This window comes from Acomys russatus, chromosome 1 (genome assembly GCF_903995435.1).
Source record: "Acomys russatus chromosome 1, mAcoRus1.1, whole genome shotgun sequence".
Taxonomy (NCBI): Eukaryota; Metazoa; Chordata; class Mammalia; order Rodentia; family Muridae; genus Acomys; species Acomys russatus.
This window is the reverse complement of record NC_067137.1, coordinates 9635519-9655192: the sequence shown is the minus strand read 5'-3', so window position 1 is coordinate 9655192 and position 19674 is coordinate 9635519. Positions and strand designations below refer to the sequence as shown.

General features: G+C 47.2%; 1 protein-coding gene across 1 annotated transcript in view; it reads right to left on the bottom strand.

The window, feature by feature from the left end:
• Thada (THADA armadillo repeat containing) overlaps window positions 1–19674 on the bottom strand; it is a 282053-nt gene that overhangs the window by 25885 nt on the left and 236494 nt on the right. Inside the window, exons 32-36 of the mRNA XM_051161396.1 lie at window positions 17118–17491; window positions 16077–16195; window positions 15443–15515; window positions 12457–12610; window positions 9187–9318 (exon numbers count right to left, since the gene is read on the bottom strand). Coding sequence (XP_051017353.1) covers window positions 9187–9318; window positions 12457–12610; window positions 15443–15515; window positions 16077–16195; window positions 17118–17491 — 852 coding nt within the window. The remainder of the gene's footprint in view (window positions 1–9186; window positions 9319–12456; window positions 12611–15442; window positions 15516–16076; window positions 16196–17117; window positions 17492–19674) is intronic.

Sequence of the window (19674 nt, the reverse complement as noted above, 5' to 3'; positions counted from 1 at the left end):
CTCAGCGAGCTGGTCAAAGCACAGCACCTAGGACATCCATCTTCTCCAGGGACTGTCATAAAGACGGGTCCAATCCCCAGGGACTGTCATAAAGACGCGTCCAATCCCCAGGGACTGTCATAAAGACGCGTCCAATCCCCAGGGACTGTCATAAAGACGCGTCCAATCCCCAGGGACTGTCATAAAGACGGGTCCAATCTCCAGGGACTGTCATAAAGACGGGTCCAACCTGCTGCCATGTGCTCTTCACAGAGACCCGAGGGCATGAGGGCTACAACACAGCACTCTGCCTGAGTGCACACGAGTCCTCCCTGTGTGAGCCCAAGTAAACCCTGCAGCCACAGCAGCAGCCCCTTCCCCTTCTGCTCTGCCTTGAAGAGCATCTGTCATGTGGGTTCTCAGTAGAAAGAGGGGCAGCAGGAACAAGAAGCCCAGGCTAGCCGACTTGAAACAAGAGATTCTCAAAACAAGATTTGGAGGATTTTGTGGGTAGGAAGAGGGTTTCAAGGTCTCAGACAGCCTCCTGTATTCTTTCTTGGATACTGGTAGGATGCCTAAGAATAAGGGGCTTCATCAGTGCCTCTGTATTCCTACTCTTAGGCCTAGCTCTTACCTTGGCAAACCTTTCAAGCTCAGGGCTCCATGGAATGTGAAGGCCTCGAGTAGGAACTGGGGACAAGCTACTCTCTATGAGGCTCCTTAGTCACCTAATCAAGGCAGGAGTGAGTGAGACCAAAGTCTATCTCCTTCACCCTGTCCCTCCCTCAGCTCAGGCTCAAAGAGGGAAGGCTTGGGAAGTGGCTCAGCCAGTAAAGGGCTTACCATGCAAGCAAACACACGAGGACCTCAGTTTGAGCCCCAGGACTCACCTGAAAAACTGAGCAGGGCAGCACACCTGTAATTCTGGCTCTGGGGATGTAGGGAGGGACAGATCCTTGGGGCTCACTGGCCAGCCAGTCTGGCATAATTGAGTAAGCTCCATGCTAGTGAGAGACTGTCTCAAAAAGAAGTGTGGACAGTCCTGTTCCTGCAACAGATGAGCACACATGCCCACGCAGAAGGTGCTTTCCCTAGTAAACAGAGAAATGGTACAGCTTGTGTAGCCCTACCATGTGGCAAGTGAAGGCTCCCACATAGAAGGGAAGCCACGAAGAAGGGAGAGCTGAGCCATGAAAAAGAGTGATCACCAGGCACAGCTACCATTTGCTAATAGGGACAGAGAGGCCCCACTAGCCTCAGCACCAGATGGCCTAAGCCCTAGTCCTAGGGCTGACTACCACGCACAGAGTTCAGTCACCTGGGGGCCAGTGAGCTTGGCTATCAGGAACAGTACGATTGGAGGCAAAATGATGCAAAAATGGCCCTCATTTCCTCAAAAGGAGCTTGTTGTCATCTTTGAGGCTTAGTCACTGGGAGGCCATGGACACAATCCTCTCACCCCAGCAACAAGCAGTGCTCACTGGCACCTGCAGCTCACTCCTAGATTCAGATGTGAGCATTAGTTTGCATTTGTCTCTGTACAGCATGGAAGCCAGCTGCTGCTGACGCACTGGCTGAACACAGGTGTATGTCAGGAGCCCAGGCTCCCTGGGAACAGCGATGTGGTATGTGGTCCCTGGAGCTGCACTGTGACAGTCCTCCACAAGTGATTTGGAGAGGGGTAAAGACTCTGGCCCACCTTGACCAGATATCCATGACTTGAAGAAATGAATGAGGAAACAGAGACCTTTCCTTCCCTGGCAGATCACAATCCCTACCTTCCTGTGTTTCCCCCATTAGAACCTCCTGACAACAGAAAGGAACACCCTGATGGCAATGGAGCAGGCCCGGAGCTGGCCTCAGGGTGGAGTTATAGGGAGGGAGATACTGGCTTCACAGAACACTCTGTTCTTCCACCCAATGCTGTTGGAGTTCCCCCAAATTCTCTCCCAGGCAGTATTCCTCTTCCTTATGTCTCAGCTCACTTGTTCTAGGAGTCTGTACTGGTCACAGAAGTGACATTTTTGTCACTGCCTCCTCAAGAAATAAGGTGCCTGGGAGGTAAAGTGAAATACTTTCCTGAGGCCAGTAAGATCTGTGTTTCAGACCTTATTTCCCACTAGCAGTGTGATACGGGTCATTAACTGTCCTTGGCTTTAGATACCCTGTGACTCTCCCAGCCCTGTGTGATCCTCTCCCTCTAGGAAGGGACCTGGAGGACAGAAACAAGCATCTTCTTGTGCAGGACCATCTGCTACCCAGGGAGTGACATACCCCTATCATAACTCTCCCCTTTGTTTCAGCTCTAGGCTCCCAAGCTACTTTCTTTTCTTTTTTCTTTCTTTCTTTCTTTCTTTTCTTTTTTTTTTTTTTTTTTTTTGGAGGCAGGGTTTCTCTGTGTAGCCTTGTCTGTCCTGGAACTTACTCTGTAGACCATGCTGGCCTTGAGCTCAGAGATCTACCTGCATCTGCCTCCCAAGTACTAGGATTAAAGGTGTGCACCACCACTGTCCAGCTCATAAATCTCAAAGGGAAAAGAACCTCCTTGTTTGAGAAAGGGGGGCATGACAAGGAGAGAGCAAGTAAATCCAGATGTGACACAGGCCGGGACTGAGTGGATGCTCGGTCAGTTCCTTATTGAATTGGTGCTTCTAGGAAGCAGTGGAGCCAGCACAGCTTACACAGTCTGCTAGGACTGGGATCTCCCACCTCAAGGCAATTTCTTTTTCCTTCCTTTTTATTTCTTTAAAAAAATGTTTTTGAGACAGGATCTCCCTACATAGTCCCAGCTGTTCTAGAACTCACTATATAGACCAGGCTGGTCTTGAACTCAGAGATCCATAGAGCAATTTTGTAACAAGTTAGAATCCAAAGGGTTTTTCCTCCATCTCTCCCATATGAGGTCAGTGTTGAAAACACCAAATCCTTATTGTTTTGAGCTATTTTGAGTAATATATTCTTCCATTCATTCATTCATTCAACTGATTACACAGTGATTTTCAGTGGATGCCGGGTCCTAAAAATCAAAGCAGTGAACAAACACAAAAGTACTACTTTATGCAGCCATCGGGAGGCTGAAGCAGGATTGCTAAGAGCTTGAGACCACCCTGGATGATGCAGTGAATTCCAGGCCAGCCTGAGCTACAGGATGAAAGCTCTCTCAAAAAACAAAACAAAACAATGCAGAACCAATAAGATTGCTTAGTGGGTAAGAGTGCCTGCTGCCACACTGATGAATTGGATTTGATTCCAGGTAGAAGAAAAATAAACTGACTCCTGCAAGTTGTACACACACACACACACACACACACACACACACACACACACACACACACCCCACCACCACCACCACTACCAACAACAACAACAACAACAACAACAAAAAACCAAAATGAACCAAACCATAAAAGTTAAAAAAAAAAAAATCCTTCTCTTTGGTAACTATTGCTCTGCTGGAAGGGGTAAAAATAAAAACTAAAAGCTGTAGAGCATAAAGGCAGCAGGTGAGGGGTCAGCAATGACTGGGTACTCAGCACAGTCAAGGTGGCTGTGGAGTTGATGCTGAAGCTGAGACGGGAATGGTATTAATCGGTAGGCAGGTAGGTACAGGTAGGTAGGAAAGTCCAATGAAGGATGAGCATCCTGTGCAGATGCCAAGGTCCTGAGGCTGGTGTGGCCGTGGTGGCAAGAGCAGAAAGAGAGCAGCAGGCACTGGGGTCAGGTTAGAGGGCGTTTGGTGCTGGTTAAGGAGGTTGGGTCCTAGAACATGGAAAGCCAGGGTAGGGAGTGGGCAGGGAAGCAGTAACATGAGGACATGTCGTGGTGAGCCCTTTCTGAGCACCATGGACAGTTGCCTGGAGGCAGACAAGACAGGAGGAGGCAAGATGCTCTGATTGACATCTGAAGAAGCCCAGGGACGAGTCAGCAGTGCTGGACCACTAGTGTGTGAAGGGAACTTGAGGACAGTGCTCAGAGTGCTTGTTAAGTGGGCGGATGTGGCTGATCCACCTGCTTCACACTGGCAGATGCTGTCTTCGCATGGACTGGCTCTTAGCTGTTATGGCCCTCCTCTGGTTTCTTTTATTTTTAAATTATATATCTGTGTGTAATATGTACACATGAATGCAGATGCTCATGGAAGCCAGGGGCAGTGGACCTCCCTTAAACTGGATTATAGGTGGTGGTGAGCTGCCAGGCATGGATGCTGGGAACTGAATCTGGATTCTATGCAAGAGCAGAATGTGCTCTTAACTTCTGAGCCATCTCCTCAGTCCCGGGTCCCTCCCTGGTCTTCAGAAAAAGACAGATGGTACTCACAGAAGGCTAAGTCAGGAGCCAGGCAAAGGCTTTAGAGACAATGCACCTGAGCAAATTAGGAAGAGCCTACAGGAAGGCAGAGGAGAAGAGAGGCAATGCTTACAGACCTCTTCTGAGCCTGACCCTGCAGAATGCCTGTGAGCTGGCAGGAAGGACACAAAACATAGGTCACCCACCAGGTCTGAGGATGGTGGGCAGCCTTCAAATGTTCTGGAGGTGTAGCCATCTGTGACTGGGTATAAATCTCACAGGCCTGAGGCTCTGTTGACTGAGCTATATCAGCATGGGGCCACTGTGAAATGTCACAGTGACCTAGTACTCTCTATCTCTCCTCTCAGGCTGTCTTCCCTGATTGCTCAAGAGTTGGAACATATGAGGAGTGTTCATACTTTATGTTGGCTCACTGGATCTATGTGGGTGGCAATGGTGCACATATGTTATGATGTGTTGGGGTGGTGATGGGAGAAGAGCATTTTGTGGGGAGTTGAGCAAGTGTGGGTTTTCCCCTCCTTTGATGCCCAAGGCTACAAGGGCTTTCTTTACAATGTCACCTGCCCTGTTCAATCTCAAACATTTCTCTCTTTTATTTTCTATATCCCATTTATGCTTTCATTTGCTCTTTGGCTTCTCTGCTAAGGCTCACTATAATTCTAGTTTTTTACTGGCTATCACACTAAGCACAGGAGGCTCCTCCAGTGTATCTCGATTAGCCTGTGTCCATGGTCTTTATTACCCCAGGCTAGCTCCCTGCTTCACAGTCCGAGACCCAGACCTGGGAGGTAGGAAAAAAGGACTCAGTCCATGTCTGGGAAGCTCTGGACAGTGAGTGGAGCAGATGGGCTGCTACAGTTAGAGTGAGTGCTGAGTGGGGTCTTCAGCTGGTTCTAGTAGGGTTGGTCCAGCTGCTGGTTTCAGAGTGGCATTCTGGTTTCCATAGGCAACCAGGGATTGACTGGGTGGAAGATCAAGCCATCGGTGAAAATTGAGCTCTCACAGTGTACCTAATAGAAGATAATAGCAAAAGCTGGCACACATGTGTAAGCCCAGCACTCGGGAAGTGGGGATCAAGGGTTCAAGGTTAGCTTTTGTAACGAGAGTCAGTCTGGGCTATAGGAGATCACAAACAAACAAAAACAACCCCACATAAAACAAAAAGCCAACAACATAAAATCAGAGCCCATTATCTAATCTCTAAGGCAATGGCTACCTGGATAGAGGAACCCACAGCATGTAGGAAAGAAAGCCAGGGTTATTTGGGATGACACGATGACCACATCTCAGGAGCGTGGAGGCAGAGGTGGTGGGTTTAACGCACTACCACCAAATATACACTTATGGTAGAAGGAGAAGCCTTAGTGATTCTTGGTGGACCAGGAGCCTAAAGGAGGGTTAGACCAGAACCAGAGCTCCAAAGAGAAGGATAAAGGTGGGCAGATCTGTCTGTTTATATTTCTTTGTACTCTGCCCTAACTGTTTGTGAAAATGGGGCCTCACTATGTAATCATGGCTGGCTAGACACTGCTTTGTGTATCGGGCTGGCTGCCTCTGCCACCCATGTGCTAGCTTCAAAGGCACCCTTCTCTGTCTTTCTCTCTCCCTACCCCGCGCCCTTCACCTCTTCTTTCTTTTCTTTATTTTAATTTTAGGTATATGGGTGTTTGGCCTGAATATATGTCTGTATGCTTTGTGGAAGCCAGAAGAAAGTATTCAAGCAGCTGGGACTGAAGTTACAGATGGGTGTGAGCTGCCATATGGGTTCTGGGAATCAAACCCAGGTCCTTTGACGAGTCAGTGCTCTTAACCACTGAGCTCTTTTTACCAGCACCTTGAGTTAGTTCCTTTGGGTCTTCCAGAACTATTAACCAATTCCTACAACAAACCTACACATAAGCCAGCTTATATGTGAAAGACATGAGAAGGTGCTGTGGTGTGAGGGAGTAGATTTAATGCTGTGCCTTCTACAAGTTCCAGCTGCTATCAGGTGGACCAATGCCAGCTGTGTGAGGGAGTAGCGGGGTTCCCAACAGTTGAACTGTGTTGTGGAAGATCAGGCTAGAGCCTGGACACTTCATTTTGTTTCCAGTGAACGCAACTGTCCCACCCGCCCTCTTGTTTCTACTGCCAAAGAAAACTTTATCCCATATCACAATGCCCTGCCTTCCCAGTACCCTGCCTTCCCAGTTCCTGGTGGTCCACAGACTCACTGTGCCAGAGGCACAGGCATGAATTTCCCTTGGATGCCTTGAAGCGTTGAATTCATCTTGTGTTTTCCTTCTCTCCACTTCCCACAAGCAGAGCTTCTGATCCCTAGATCTCACAAATGAATCCTCTTCTATCTGCCCATAACTGTCAGTGGCATTTTGTGAAAAACATCTGTGCTGATTCCCCTCATTCATTCTAGTCCCGGTCCATCTCACACACGTCTCTAACACGTGCCTGTAACAGCTCTTTCCTGTTTAAAACTCCCTTCAGCATGATTCTGCCCTACTGCTCAGAGCCACTCCCCCCCTTGTCTAGGCTCCTCTCCTGCTCCCTCCTCTCTTGCCTCTTCCCAGTCTGGCTCTATGGATGTCCATCTGCAGCTCCCACCAGCTTCCAAGACTCCTTCAACTCCAGGCTTGGGCTTTAGTTTTCTTCTGCTCCTGTTTGTGCTCCACTTCACTTATCACTTCCTTTGGACAGCCATGCTCTTAAGACCTTATAGTAAGGATGCACGCTCTATTTCCCCTTAGTTCCTAAGCAAACCCTCAGTGGGTGGTATGAGAGGGAAGGTCTTCTGCCTGCACCCAGCCCACATTTACTAGCAAAAGGCAAAGACAGATCCTGGTTTCTTTCTTTTCCTAGAGTAAAAGTGAGAAACAACACATATATAATTTATTATATATTATATATAAATATAGGTATATAAATCTGTCTGTCTATCTATCTATAGAAAGAGACTGGATGTTTAGCCCAGTTGGCCTTGAACTAGAACTCCCTATGTAACAGGACGAGCTTGAATTTCTGATCCTCCTGAGTACCAGGATTTTAGGTGTGTGCCACCACGCCTGGCTTATATGGTGCTATTAAACAAACCCAGGGCATCCACAGCATGGATTTGACTATTTTGGATATAAGCATTCATTCAAAATGAATTTTTAAAGAAGGATGTAGCAAGACATTGTAATCTAATTTAAGGAAAAGAAGTTACCATAGGAACTGAATTCATTCATTCTTCCCACTCAGATTTTGAGCTGGCCCAAACTGATCGTGAACTTCTGATCATCTTGCCTCCATCTCCCAAGTGCTGAGGTTACAGGCATGTGCTACCATGTCTGGTTTACGGTGGGGATGGAACCCAGGGCTTTGTGTATGCCAGGTAAGCACGTTACCAACTGAGACACAACTCCTGCCGTCTTCCCTAGTCCCCAGGGCCCATACTGGAAGGAGAACCAACTCCTGCAAGTTATCCTCTGGCCTCCATATACTCTACCGCCTACACATATACATAAAAATAAGTAAGTGTTAATTAAACAAAGAAAGAAAAGCTGAAATGCGAAAAAGGAATGAGTCCATGGGGATCGTTCACATGGAAGTGGCTTGCAGGTCAGAATGTGGTATGCAGAGCACGGTACCCCACTCATAGCTTTCTTTTGGTGCTTCACTGAAGGCTAGGTTGGTTCTGGCTAAACCTGCCTTGCAGAAGCATCACTGTATCACCGCAAGACTGTGCAAAACTTCCCTACAGCAGAGGAAAGCACATGCATGGTATGGCTGAGATCTCATTTCTCCAGAAGCTTGAATATTCCAGGAACCTTCCAGAGTACAGGCAGTCTACTGCTTCAGAGAGCAGCCCTAGCCTTGGGGGATGCAGTTGTAAACACTAGATAACTGTCCTCTCCTGTTCAGCCGCACGTCATGGCATCTTCTCTGCACAGCTGTGACTCCCTATCTCAGAACAACATTCACGCCCCTCATCAGGATGACTGGCCCAGAAGCCTTCCTGCAACCCAGGCCTATGTAATAACATGCATAAAAACAGTCACTGTCCCAGATGGTCAGCGAATCCAGAAGTGTGTCACCTTGTGTCCATTCTAATTTGCTTCCCATTTCTTGCAGCCAGCAGCCTGTGTCCTACCCTCAAAAGGAGTTCCCTTTGCTTCCGTAACACTGAGATGCCCCCGGGGGGCCAGGGCTGTAATGGCTGTATAGTTACTGAGGTTAGCACCTCCCATCCAGACCTCTTGCTTTGCACCTCACTCCTATCTCTTAGGCTAAATAAGGAACGAAAGCACAAAAAGGCAAAACTTACACATTTAAAACTCATGTAATAGCAAAATGACCGGTCTGTGATTTCTGGCTTATATATTCATATAGATAATCAAAATTTGGCCTTATTTAAAACTGATGACAGCCGGACAGTGGTGGCGCATGCCTTTAATCCCAACACTCAGAAGGCAGAGGCAGGCAGATCGCTGTGAGTTCGAGGCCAGCCTGGTCTACAAAGCGAGTCCAGAACAGCCAAGCCTACAGAGGAACCTTGTCTTGAAAAACCAAACAACAACAACAACAACAAAACAGATGACATTGCAACCAAGAAAGGATATGCTGTATATTAAATTTCTACTTTTGAAAACAACTTTCGTCTAGGAGTTTCTAGTTCTACAAAACATAGTTGGCAGATCGAAATTAGCAAGAAAGTGGCCTGTGTTTGTGTATGATATTTTTTGGAATATAACTAGGCCCGTTTATTTGCCCATGGTTCTGGAAGGTTTCCCATCACAGTGGTTGAGGAAGAGACTGAATGGTTAGGCAAAACTTAAAATAGTCACTACATGGCATTTTACAGGTAAGTTTGCCAGTCCAAGTCCTGGAGCAATAAGGCATGACACAAGGTCAAGAACAAGGTACCTGTTGCCTGGCAAGTGTTTCCTTGTGACATGGCTGTTGTCATGATTCCTGTGGCTGCCTCTCTGACGGTTTGTTCCTCACTCTGCAGAAGGGTAAGGACACACTTCCAGAGAGACAGTGTGTCCTGCAATTCTGTGAAGAAAACCAAAGGGAATTCATGTCATCTACAAGCCCCCAACAAGCAGCAGTAACCCTGCTTCAGGCTGATGGGGGAGGAGGTCAGTCATGACGAACAGCCAGATAGGAAGACCTGAGCATCAGAACAACATTGAAACCGAGAGGGGCTGCTGGGGAGGTTTGGAAACATCTTTTCTGTGGGAGGAGGACTGTCTTTTGCAGCCAAGCAGCTGTCTGCAAGGTCTCCAGAAGGTGTTGACTGGTCTACAAGGCTCTGAGCAGCTCTCTCCAGTGACATGATTTATGCAGTAAGAATATTCTTCTTGTCTTTAATCTCAGCACGTAGAAGACAGGTAGATCTGGTCTACAATAGAGTTCCAGGGTAGCCAGAGCTATGTAATGAGACCCCGTAGGCTGATAGCACACACTAGGAATCCCAGCCTTGGCTATGTAGTCAATTCTGGGCCAGCTTGAGCTACACCAGTTGCAGAAACCAATTCAGTGTTAATGTGAGAGACTATGAGAACTTACCAATTCTGGAAAGCAAAGTGTTAATCAGTATGTTTGGGGGCAAGGATCAAAGGTGGGGAAGGCCCATGAAAAAGGGCCTTCCTGCTACAAGTCCCTGGGGCCTATTTTCTGCTGTTGCTGGCCCTTAGCACTGAATCCACTGGTTACCATATGGTGCTGTTGTGGACAAACGGAAAGGCAGAATGTGCTCGGAGCAGCTCAAGGCCATGAGACTAGAATATAGGTAATGAACAGTCAAAATGAAGCTGGGTGGCTGCAGGAAGACACGGAATGGGACAGATTTTAGGAGGAGAGGAAGGCAGCAGCAGTGTGAGTGCAGGCCACGGAGGGTCTCATTAGAGGCAACGGCAGACCACCACCCAGCATGCCTCTAAAGGCAGCAGTCTGAGCCGAGGCCCCACCCCCTCACCAAGAGTGCCATCTGGAGTACTTGTCTTTCTTCTCCCAGATCAGCCTTTAAGTTCTACTCCTCTACAGATTCTACACTTGGGTGGGGGGTGGGGGGAAGAAGGGTTTCTAGCCGCCCAGGCTGGCCTCAGATTCACTATGTAGCTCTAAATGGCCTTGAACCCCTAGCATCCTTCTGCTCCCACCACCTAAGAATCCAAGTTGAGTTTTCTCAGTAACAAGGAACCTCTACAGTTCATTTCTTTTTTTAAAAAGATTTATTTATTTATTATGTATACAGTGCTATGCCTGCATGTACACCTGCAGGCCAGAAGATGGAATCAGATCACATTACAGATGGTTGTGAGCCACCATGTAGGCGCTGGAAATTGAACTCAGGCCCTCTGGAAGAACAGTCAGTGAGTGCTCTTACCCTTTGAGCCATCTCTGCAGCCCCTCTATAGTTCATTTCAACCTGCCCTCATGTCTCTGGCTGGCTGCAGTTCTTCCTGGGCATGTGGGCCATTGGCCATCCACAGCACCAGCAGCTAACATGAACCAAGATTCAACTCTACACAAGAACTTCACACAAACTTACTTTTGAGTGACAGAGTGATCAGAGTTGTTCAGAAAAAAATGTGCTGCAAAATGGTACTGACCTTCCTGAGAATGCCTGACACAAAGAAGAAACAAACCGCCTTGAGAGAGGGTGTCACTGTGCTCTCTAGGTCAGTTTTACGGACTTTAGCCTCTCAAACAGCCAGGACTGTAGGCATGAACCACCATGCCTGACCTAACTAAAGTTTATTAGCCTTTCTCTTGTTGCTCTGGGTTCGACAATTAAATCACAACCACAGGAGGGTTGCTGATGACATCACTTAGAAGAAAGAAGTAAAGGGACAGCAAGAACACTGCCTCCCAGACAGAGGCTTCCCAGGTTCTCACTCGGCTCATGATTACATTTCAGCGTCACCACCTAAAAGCCAATTCTTCCCCTAGCCCTGGAAAGCTGTCTCCCAGCAATACTGAAGGCTCCTTGGGGGGCTGGGCCCCTGCCTGATTCTTGAGGGCCACGCATGAAACTAGTGAAGAGACGCAGAGTGACTGGGTGACAGGAAGTGAGCACCTCATGGTAATGAGTCCACATGCTCTGTGCTGGAGCCGAGCTCTGTGTCCCTGGTCTTCCTTTAACTACACTCTATGTTTATAAATGAATACAAACTCCAAAGCAGCACAACAGAAAACTAACTAGCCGCCCTTGTGCGCTCCACCTTCCCACGCTGCCCTCAAACTGTTCTCTTTAGCACTGCTGTCATGAAGCTGCTCCTAGTTACTGCTCTCTAGGCATGAGAGTGGCAGTGAGAGGAACCCAGGTTAGAAGCTCATAGCTGCTCAACTGTTTGACTCAAATAGTGCTTTTTATATCCCAGGACTGATTTCAAGTTAGGTTCAGTAGTGAAGGGAACCATCAGACATCAGACAGAAGCCTGGAAGTCAGCCTCAGCACCTGAGTCCTAGGGAGTACTTCCTAGTGTCCTTTAAGGAAGTTCTTTCTGGCTTCCTGGAAGAGGCTGTTTTGAAAGGCAAGCAAGTCAATCAAACAGGGGTTTGTTTATAAAGAGCTGGTCCCTACAGATGACAAACAGACCTGAGAAAGGGGGTGGCAGATGATAAGGCAGTAGGGTGGCCCAGGGATGAAACAGAAAAACCGAAAGCGCCTAGTGAGCCATGTTAAAGGATGTGGAGTTCTCTTGGGCTACCTAGTGACACTATCTCAGATGTGGGTTGTTGGGAATGAACTACTGAAAGGGTCAAAGTTACAGACAGGAAAGACTACAAAGCTCAAGCGTGCTCTGAAAAAAAAATGTATATAGAATGTCAGGTGATAAGATTGAAGGAAAAGAAGAAAAGCAGCTGTTGGTAAAAAACAATCAGAATATGAACTAAGAGGACAAAATATCCTGGAAACATGTAAAAGCATCACACATGACACCATTGTGTTTTGTTTTCTCAAGACAGGGTTTCTCTGTGTAGCCTTGGCTGTCCTGGAACTTGCTCTGTAGACCAGGCTGGCCTCAAACTCAGAGATCCACCTGCTTCTGTCTCCTAAGTGCTGGGATTAAAGGGGTGTGCCACCACCACTCAGCTAACCATGCCTTCTTTTAGCCTGGAATATCTGCCTCCTCCTTTGTTAGTTGAGTTGGGTGCAGTGGGCACCCAACTCAGCGCTCTTACCAAGAATAGGCTGGGGATTGGTGAGGAACAGGGGTGTGGTGCTCATGAGGACTTCCGCAGCAGCCAGTCTGGATGTAGTAGGAAGATGATCTCCACAGGACCAGACAACCAGCTCCACCCACTGCCTCAGCTCAGGGGCTATGGAGTCCTTGTTCTGTGAACACAAAAGAAGCCTATCAGTGATCTGCAACATGATCCCATGGGCAAAAGGGGGAAAGAGCTCCTCTAGCCAGCTGTACTTGCAGCCTCAGAGACCAGCAGCATGCCAGTGCTCACTTGGAGGGAAGCCTCACTGTTTTCAATAACAAGAATTTTATTGGTACACAATACACATCTTTCTTTTAACACCAACTGATACCTGAGACTGATCGTGCCTGTTGTACACATGTAAAGCACTGACTTGTATAGGCTTTGTGTGGCACCGGTCAGAGTAAACATTAACTGCTGCAGGAAACTTGAGAGTGCTTTCACACTTTCTTTTCTTCTAGACAGAATCTCATATAGCACGTGCTGGACGCGAACTCTTGAGTCTTCTGCCTTCCACCTCCCAAGTGCTGGGATGACAGGTGTACGCACCACACCTGGTAGATTAAGGTTTCTAAGCTTCATGCATTCTTTTTCATGGTCAGATAACATTCTGTCCCGAGTAATGGCATTTGGTTTATTTACAGCTTTTATACTCATTTCTAATTTTTCTAGAAAGGAGATTCTCATTCCATGTGAACTACTTCCTGGTCTACTCTGGAGGTTTTCTGCTGCTGTGACATGTAATATTGGCCCTCTGAGAGGTGATGCGAATGGGGCCTTCATGATATTAATGAATAAATGCTGTTATCTCCAGGGCTGGGCTAATCATGACAGGAGTAGCTCAACTTTACAAGTGACTTCTCTGGTCTATTTGTCTGTCTGTTCCCCTTTTTTATGCTTTCTCACCATGTGCCACACTCTGCCATGTCTGCAGTGTTGTTAGGCAGTGAAAAGGCCCTCTCTGGGAACCTCGGAACTGGGAAAAAAGAATGTCTTCTGTTCAAGAAGCCCACCATCAGAGAACCAGAGAGTGTACTGCAGACACTTCATCAAGGAGCTGACCCTCTTCTACTGTACCACATAAGCCTAATGCTGCTCCCTCCCCAGAGCCGAGGTAATGTTTCTCCATGTTGCTCCATCACTCTGTGGATTTTTCTCTCCCTAGAAAATGTTCCTAGTTTTATGGGATTCTGTGTCATTCAAGTTCTGAGCAGCTGGCGATGGAGGCAGCTGGTGGAGAGCAGCTGTAGACTGGCCTCTCTGGCAGACTTGCTTCTGCTGTCTGGCCTGCTGCCTGAGAACTCAGGGTTTATTGTGCTTTGCTGCTGCTGTTGGTTTCCTAAGACAGCATCTCTCTGTGTAGCTGTGCTCACTGTGGTCCTTCTGCCTCAGGCTCACAAGTGCTGGGGGTTACAGGGTAGGCTTTTGTTTTGTTACAGAGCTGGGAAAGGAACCGTGTACATGTTAGGCAAGCTTTACTACTGCTTACAGCCTAAGATTTATTTAATTTTTTTTTTTTAGCAAATCATGTCTTTACATATTTCTCCTATCCTTCCAAACAGTTTTTTTCTTATTTATTTATTTATTTAAAAATTTTGTGTACTTTGGTTCTTAGTCATGCCGTTGGGTGAGAGAGGCAAAGACTATTTTCTTGCTTGCTAATGCTAACACTGGGGTTTTACCCTGGCCAGCCTTGGGAAATCTGATCTCAAATCACCTCCTCCCTCAAGTCCTGGTCAGCCCCACAAGCACTCCCTCCTTGCCCCAGGCTCCCGGAGTCCTGTCATTTGTTTGCAGTAGTGAGCCAGCGTTCTTTCCCTGTCATTAGCCTACATGCTAGGCTGTTCACCTCCGTCTGCATCTGCATCATCTCTCTCAGTGCTAGCTTCACTGTGATCACGCAGAATCCACTAGCACAGTGAGCACACAGAGAGCTGTACTTGTACCACACACTGGCCACCGTCGACTCACTGCCCTGAGGTGTGCTGTCTTTCTTTCCTTAAGAAATTAAATGTGCTCTTTACAATTTTATAGAAATGTATAGTGTACTCTTACTGCTCTCATCCTACTTTTTCTCATGTCCTTCCATCTCCTGGACTCTCCCTTCTTCCCTACTCCTCTCTCACGCCTGTGCTTTGTTTGATCAGGACCACCTGTGTGGTTTTGGTACTGAAACAGGAATCTGGTGAGCTCGCTAGTGGTTACACAACTTAAAGTGCCTCTGCTCTCCCTCTAATAGTCCATTAGCAGGCCATGATGCGAGGGGCAGAGTCCCTCCCCTATCATGGCTGACTGCTGGGACCTGCCTTGTGCAAACCTACTGTAAGTAAACAAAGCTACTGTGGGTTTGTGACTCCACTGCTGTGTCTTATCTAAGGCTGGGATTTCACTGCCTTTTCCCTGTTTTTCTGTCCCCTCTTCTGCAATGTTTGCTGGGCTATGGTACTGTGCCTCTCATATATACCTAGGTAAGTATGTATTAGTCTCACAGCACTTTTCCAGGAAGCTGTTTTGTTACTTTGGTTCCACTTTGCCTTCAATGGGCATGTGGAATAGGTAGGGCACATGCGAGACCTGGCTTAGACACAGCTCAAATACGACAGGCAGGGTATTTCAGCCTGTACAATGTATCATCATACTTAGCTCATAAAGGTGCACTCTGAAGTATTCTTGGAATTGACTTTCTTATTCCTCTTGAAATAGAGTCTAGCTATAGAAATGGGGAGAAAGTAATGGACATATGTATGTTGGGGGATGGTCACTCTCAGAGGCTCTAGTCAAGGTAAAACAAGAGAGAAGAAAGTTCACAGTCTTCACAAGTGATTCCCAAAGTAAACCTCACACAAGCAACACTTCCGTGCAGTCATTGTGATTCTGCCCACTGGGACAGTTAGTTACCTTTCACCAGCACCCTCTGCGTAATAACCCGGGCCTCAGAACAGTACAGAATTAGCCTCACCTCCTCACATGTCTGCACGTGGTAGGCAATTACTTTGGAGGCAAGCCTCAGAGCTACACCCTGGATTTCAGATCTGGAAAATAAAAGGAAATTAACACACACAAACTCAAGCACATAGTCAAAAATCCTCAACAACTGCCACACACAAGTCAAGTTAAATATCTGAGATGAGACAGGGTCTCATGTAACCCAAACTAGCCACAAACTCACTAGTAGGCAAGGCTGACCTTGACCTTCTGATCCTCCAGTATCCACCTCTGTTGGCTGGGATCACAGTGTGTGCTACCACGCTGGCTTTGTAGTGCAGCAATCAAGCCCAGGGCTTTGCTGATGCTAGAGAAGCACTCAATCAGCTGAGCTACACCCCCTGGTCCAAATTTAGCATATTTTATGCACAAATGTTAATGTGGGTGATAATCTATACCCTTTATGCCTGATTGTACAACCGATTGTATTTTTGGTTACTAGCTTGGTGTGAGAACCTGGCGCTTTTCTATTACTGGAGATTAGAACATAGCTCCTAGGCTGAGGCTTTGAGAGACACTCAGTATCTGAGCCCGTAAGGGTTCCCTGCATGATGACTGAAGGGACATATATACAGTCTACCGAGGCTGCACAGAAGCCCTGGGCAAACCTGTCATTGGAAGCAATATCCAAAGTCCAGATCAGGAACTCCTGTGGGGAGAGGTGAAGACAGCACTCTGTCTGGGGAAGCCATTCACTGGGGTTCATGTGACAGAGAATCTTCAGGACCTGTGAGTCAAATTCAAGAAAACAAGATAAAGAAACACACAGAGGAAAGTCTTGTGGTCCTAAATCAAGACTGTTTATAACAACAAGGACGGGCCTGGATTCTAATGACTTCTTATTTCCTCTCTGACACCTTTGAGAAACTGAGGCAGGGCAGATCAATGACAGGCTTGAGGGTCCTTGGTGACCTGACATCAGAGCTAGATGGTTTCCTATATGTCAGACTGAAACAGATTTCCTTCCTCCTTTTTTACTTCTTAGTTTTGGGACAGGGTCTCCCTGAGTACCCAGGCTACCTTCTCACTCACTCCGTAGCTCAACGGGCCTCAGCCTCCTGAATAGTTGAGATTTCAGGCCTGGAAATCTCTTTCATTTTGACCAGGTTTCCCAGGTAGCTATCTGCCTGTAAATAGGCATGTCAGTAAAGATGACCTCCGATATGTGCTGTAGCTCATGGCGGCCAGCAGTGACATCAGTTGTCTTCCCTGATCATTGACTTAGGGGTCACTGGGTCACAGCGTTCCCCAGGATCCCATCCTCATGCCCTGAGTGCTGACACTACAGGTGGGCTGCCACACCTACCTGACATTTACATGGCTGCGAGAGACCTGAACTCTGGTCCTCATGCTGGTGTGGCAAGCACTACCCATGCTGCTGTCTCTCCACTCCCACAGCTAGTTTTTAATGTTTTTTCCTAAAGACAGAGTGGCCTGACCTATTACTGATAAATCTTTATAAGCAGTATCTTAGAAGGTCTTCTACACATAAATCCAAGCAATATACAGGGCCCTGATCTTTGGTATGCTAAGCTACTGCCTGTTGCCCTCAGATAGCACAGCCTGACTTGCTTTCCTCATTCATATCTTCCTGGTGTTTCCAAAAGAATGTGGGACACAGAGGAGCATTGGTGCAGTGGGGACCCTACCCTGCAGAAACAGCCTGGGTGGCTTTCCTTTGTTGCCAGCATCAAGAGCTCCTTTCCCATCCTGTACAGCAAAGGAGGTGGTCCCTTCTCTCCCAGTTCCGAGGACGCTGCCCTTTCCAGCAGAGTATCCAGGGTTAGCAAGCGCACTTCAGGAAAGGAGGACTCCAGAAGCCGAGAGAAGGAGAGAGGAGTGGCCATCGCCTTCCCTTCAGCTTCAGCCAGTGCTGTCCACACTTCAGGGATGGCCAGCTTTGTCAGGCTCTGCAGGTACTGGGGTAGCCCTGGCACCTTGAAGGTCCAGGGAAACCCTGTAATCAGCTCTGATCCCAAGACAATTCTTCTCACTTCTTCCCAGAGGCCCAGACTCTCCACAGCTACAAAGAAACACCAGAGACAAAGAAGTAGTGCTTTCATTAGATTTTCCCAGGGAAGGTTACAGGAGAACGAGAAGCATCACAGAAAATGAGCTGCACCTCTGGACACTCAGTAAATGCAAAGCCAGTGAGCTGATCTGGAAGCAGAGGCAGGTGGATTTCTGTGAGCTCAAGGTCTACAAATCGAGTCCAGGACAGTCAAAGACACCTTGTCTGGGAAAAACAAACAACAACCAACAACAACAACAACTGTACATATTCTTCTGTAGTAAGAGAATAAGAGAATACTATTGGGAGTGTTTGTCTATTTTTTAAAAAATTAATTTTATGTATATGGGTGTTTTTCCTGAATGTTTGTACACCACATATGTGCAGTGCTTGCAGAGGCCAGAAAAAGGTGCTAGATCTCCTGGAAGTATAGTTAAAGATGGTTGTGAGCCGCCATGTGGGTGCTGCATACTGAACCCAGGTCCTCTGAGGCAGTAGCAAGCCCTCTTGACTACTGAGACATCTCTCCAGTCCCTATCGTTTATTGACGAAAGGTCTCAAATAGCCTTGAATTCACTGTTTATCAAAGCATGACTTTACTCCTCTTTGGTCTTGCTATTCAAGCTGCCAAAGGCTCCTCCAATCTCACCTTCCAAAATGTTTACAGGTATATGCCACTATACCTGAGAGATTATTTTAATAAAATCAGGAGCACGTGTTCATTTTAGTATTTGTATTGCTGGGGGGTGATATCATAGCAAGGAAACCAGGTAAAACTGTAGTCCTTGCCTATGGTCTCACCCCTCAGGAGGGAGCTCAGCAGTTCTAGGCTAGTCACAAACAAAGCCACCTCCCCACCCTCCATTAGTCTAGAAGGGAAACAGGTTCTGTGATTTAAATGTTTCCTCCCAAACCTCTGCTGAATTGTGATTGCCACTGGAATGGTATCAAGGGGCCAACTTGTTGTTTTTGCCTTTTCAGACATGGTCTCATTCTGTGGTCCAAGCTGACCTGGGATTCAGGGTAGTCTTCCTGCGCTGGGTCACAGGTCCCTGCACTAGGGTGTGCAGGCGATGTGGTGGCCAGCTTGAAATGTCAACTTGTGACAACCTAGTGTCACTGGAGAAGAGACTCTTAATTGAAGAGTCTAGCTCAGGATGGCCTGTGGGCACGTCTGGGAGCCGGCCTTGGTTATTAGCTGAGGTGGGAAGACCCTGTGTGTGTGGCGGCACTATTTCAGTGGGTGGGCCTCGGGCTGTGTAAGAGTAAGAAAGCCTGCTGAAGAAGCAGCAGCAGCAGGCGGCCTGGGTGCGCCCGAGCCTCTGCTCTTGACTGGGGCTTTGAGAAAGTTCCTGTCTTGATCTTTCTGCAACCTGGAATTATAAATCCAGACAAACCCTTTCCTCTCATATCATGCTGTTGGTTAGGTGTTTTATCACTGCAACAGGAATGAAACTAGAATAGTGGGTACTACCACTGCCCATGTGTAACACCTGTCCTCCAGACTAGCATCCCAAGCCTCACTGTAGGAGGCAAGCATCTGTGCAAAGCAGTAGAGAAGCCCTGACAGTTCATTCTCACTGTGTAAGACCCGAACCCCAATACGATGTGGTGGATAAGACTTTTGGTACCACTTCCTGCCCCTTTCACCTACTGCATGGTAAGGACATTTCACTGAATATGAGCCAGAAACATAGCTCTCAGATGTGTTCCTTAAAAGGGCTAGAGAGATGGCTTAGAAGGTAAGAGCACTTGTTGCTCATGCAGAGAACCCAGGTATGGTTCCCACTACCTACACCTATATGGTGGCTCACAACAACTATCTCTAACTTGAGATCCAGGGGATCCCAATACCTTCTTCTGACCTCCAAGGGCACCGGACACTTCACTTACGTAGTGTACAAACATACATATAGGAAAACATTCATATGCATGAAGTAATAAATCTTTTTAAAAATGTCATAAGAGCCAAGCTGGTAGTACATGCTCATGATCCCAACAGGCTGGAGGCTGAGGCAGGATCCTGGGCTACACAGGAAGATCTTTTTTCCCGAAAACCATACCAAATCAATAAAACTAAAATTTGATTAAAGCTCAGAACTGATTGAACCATTTTGTATAATTTGGTTTATTAAAGCACAGCATTAAAAAGAATTTTAATTTGTTCACGTTGCATTCTGATTGTAGCCCCCTCC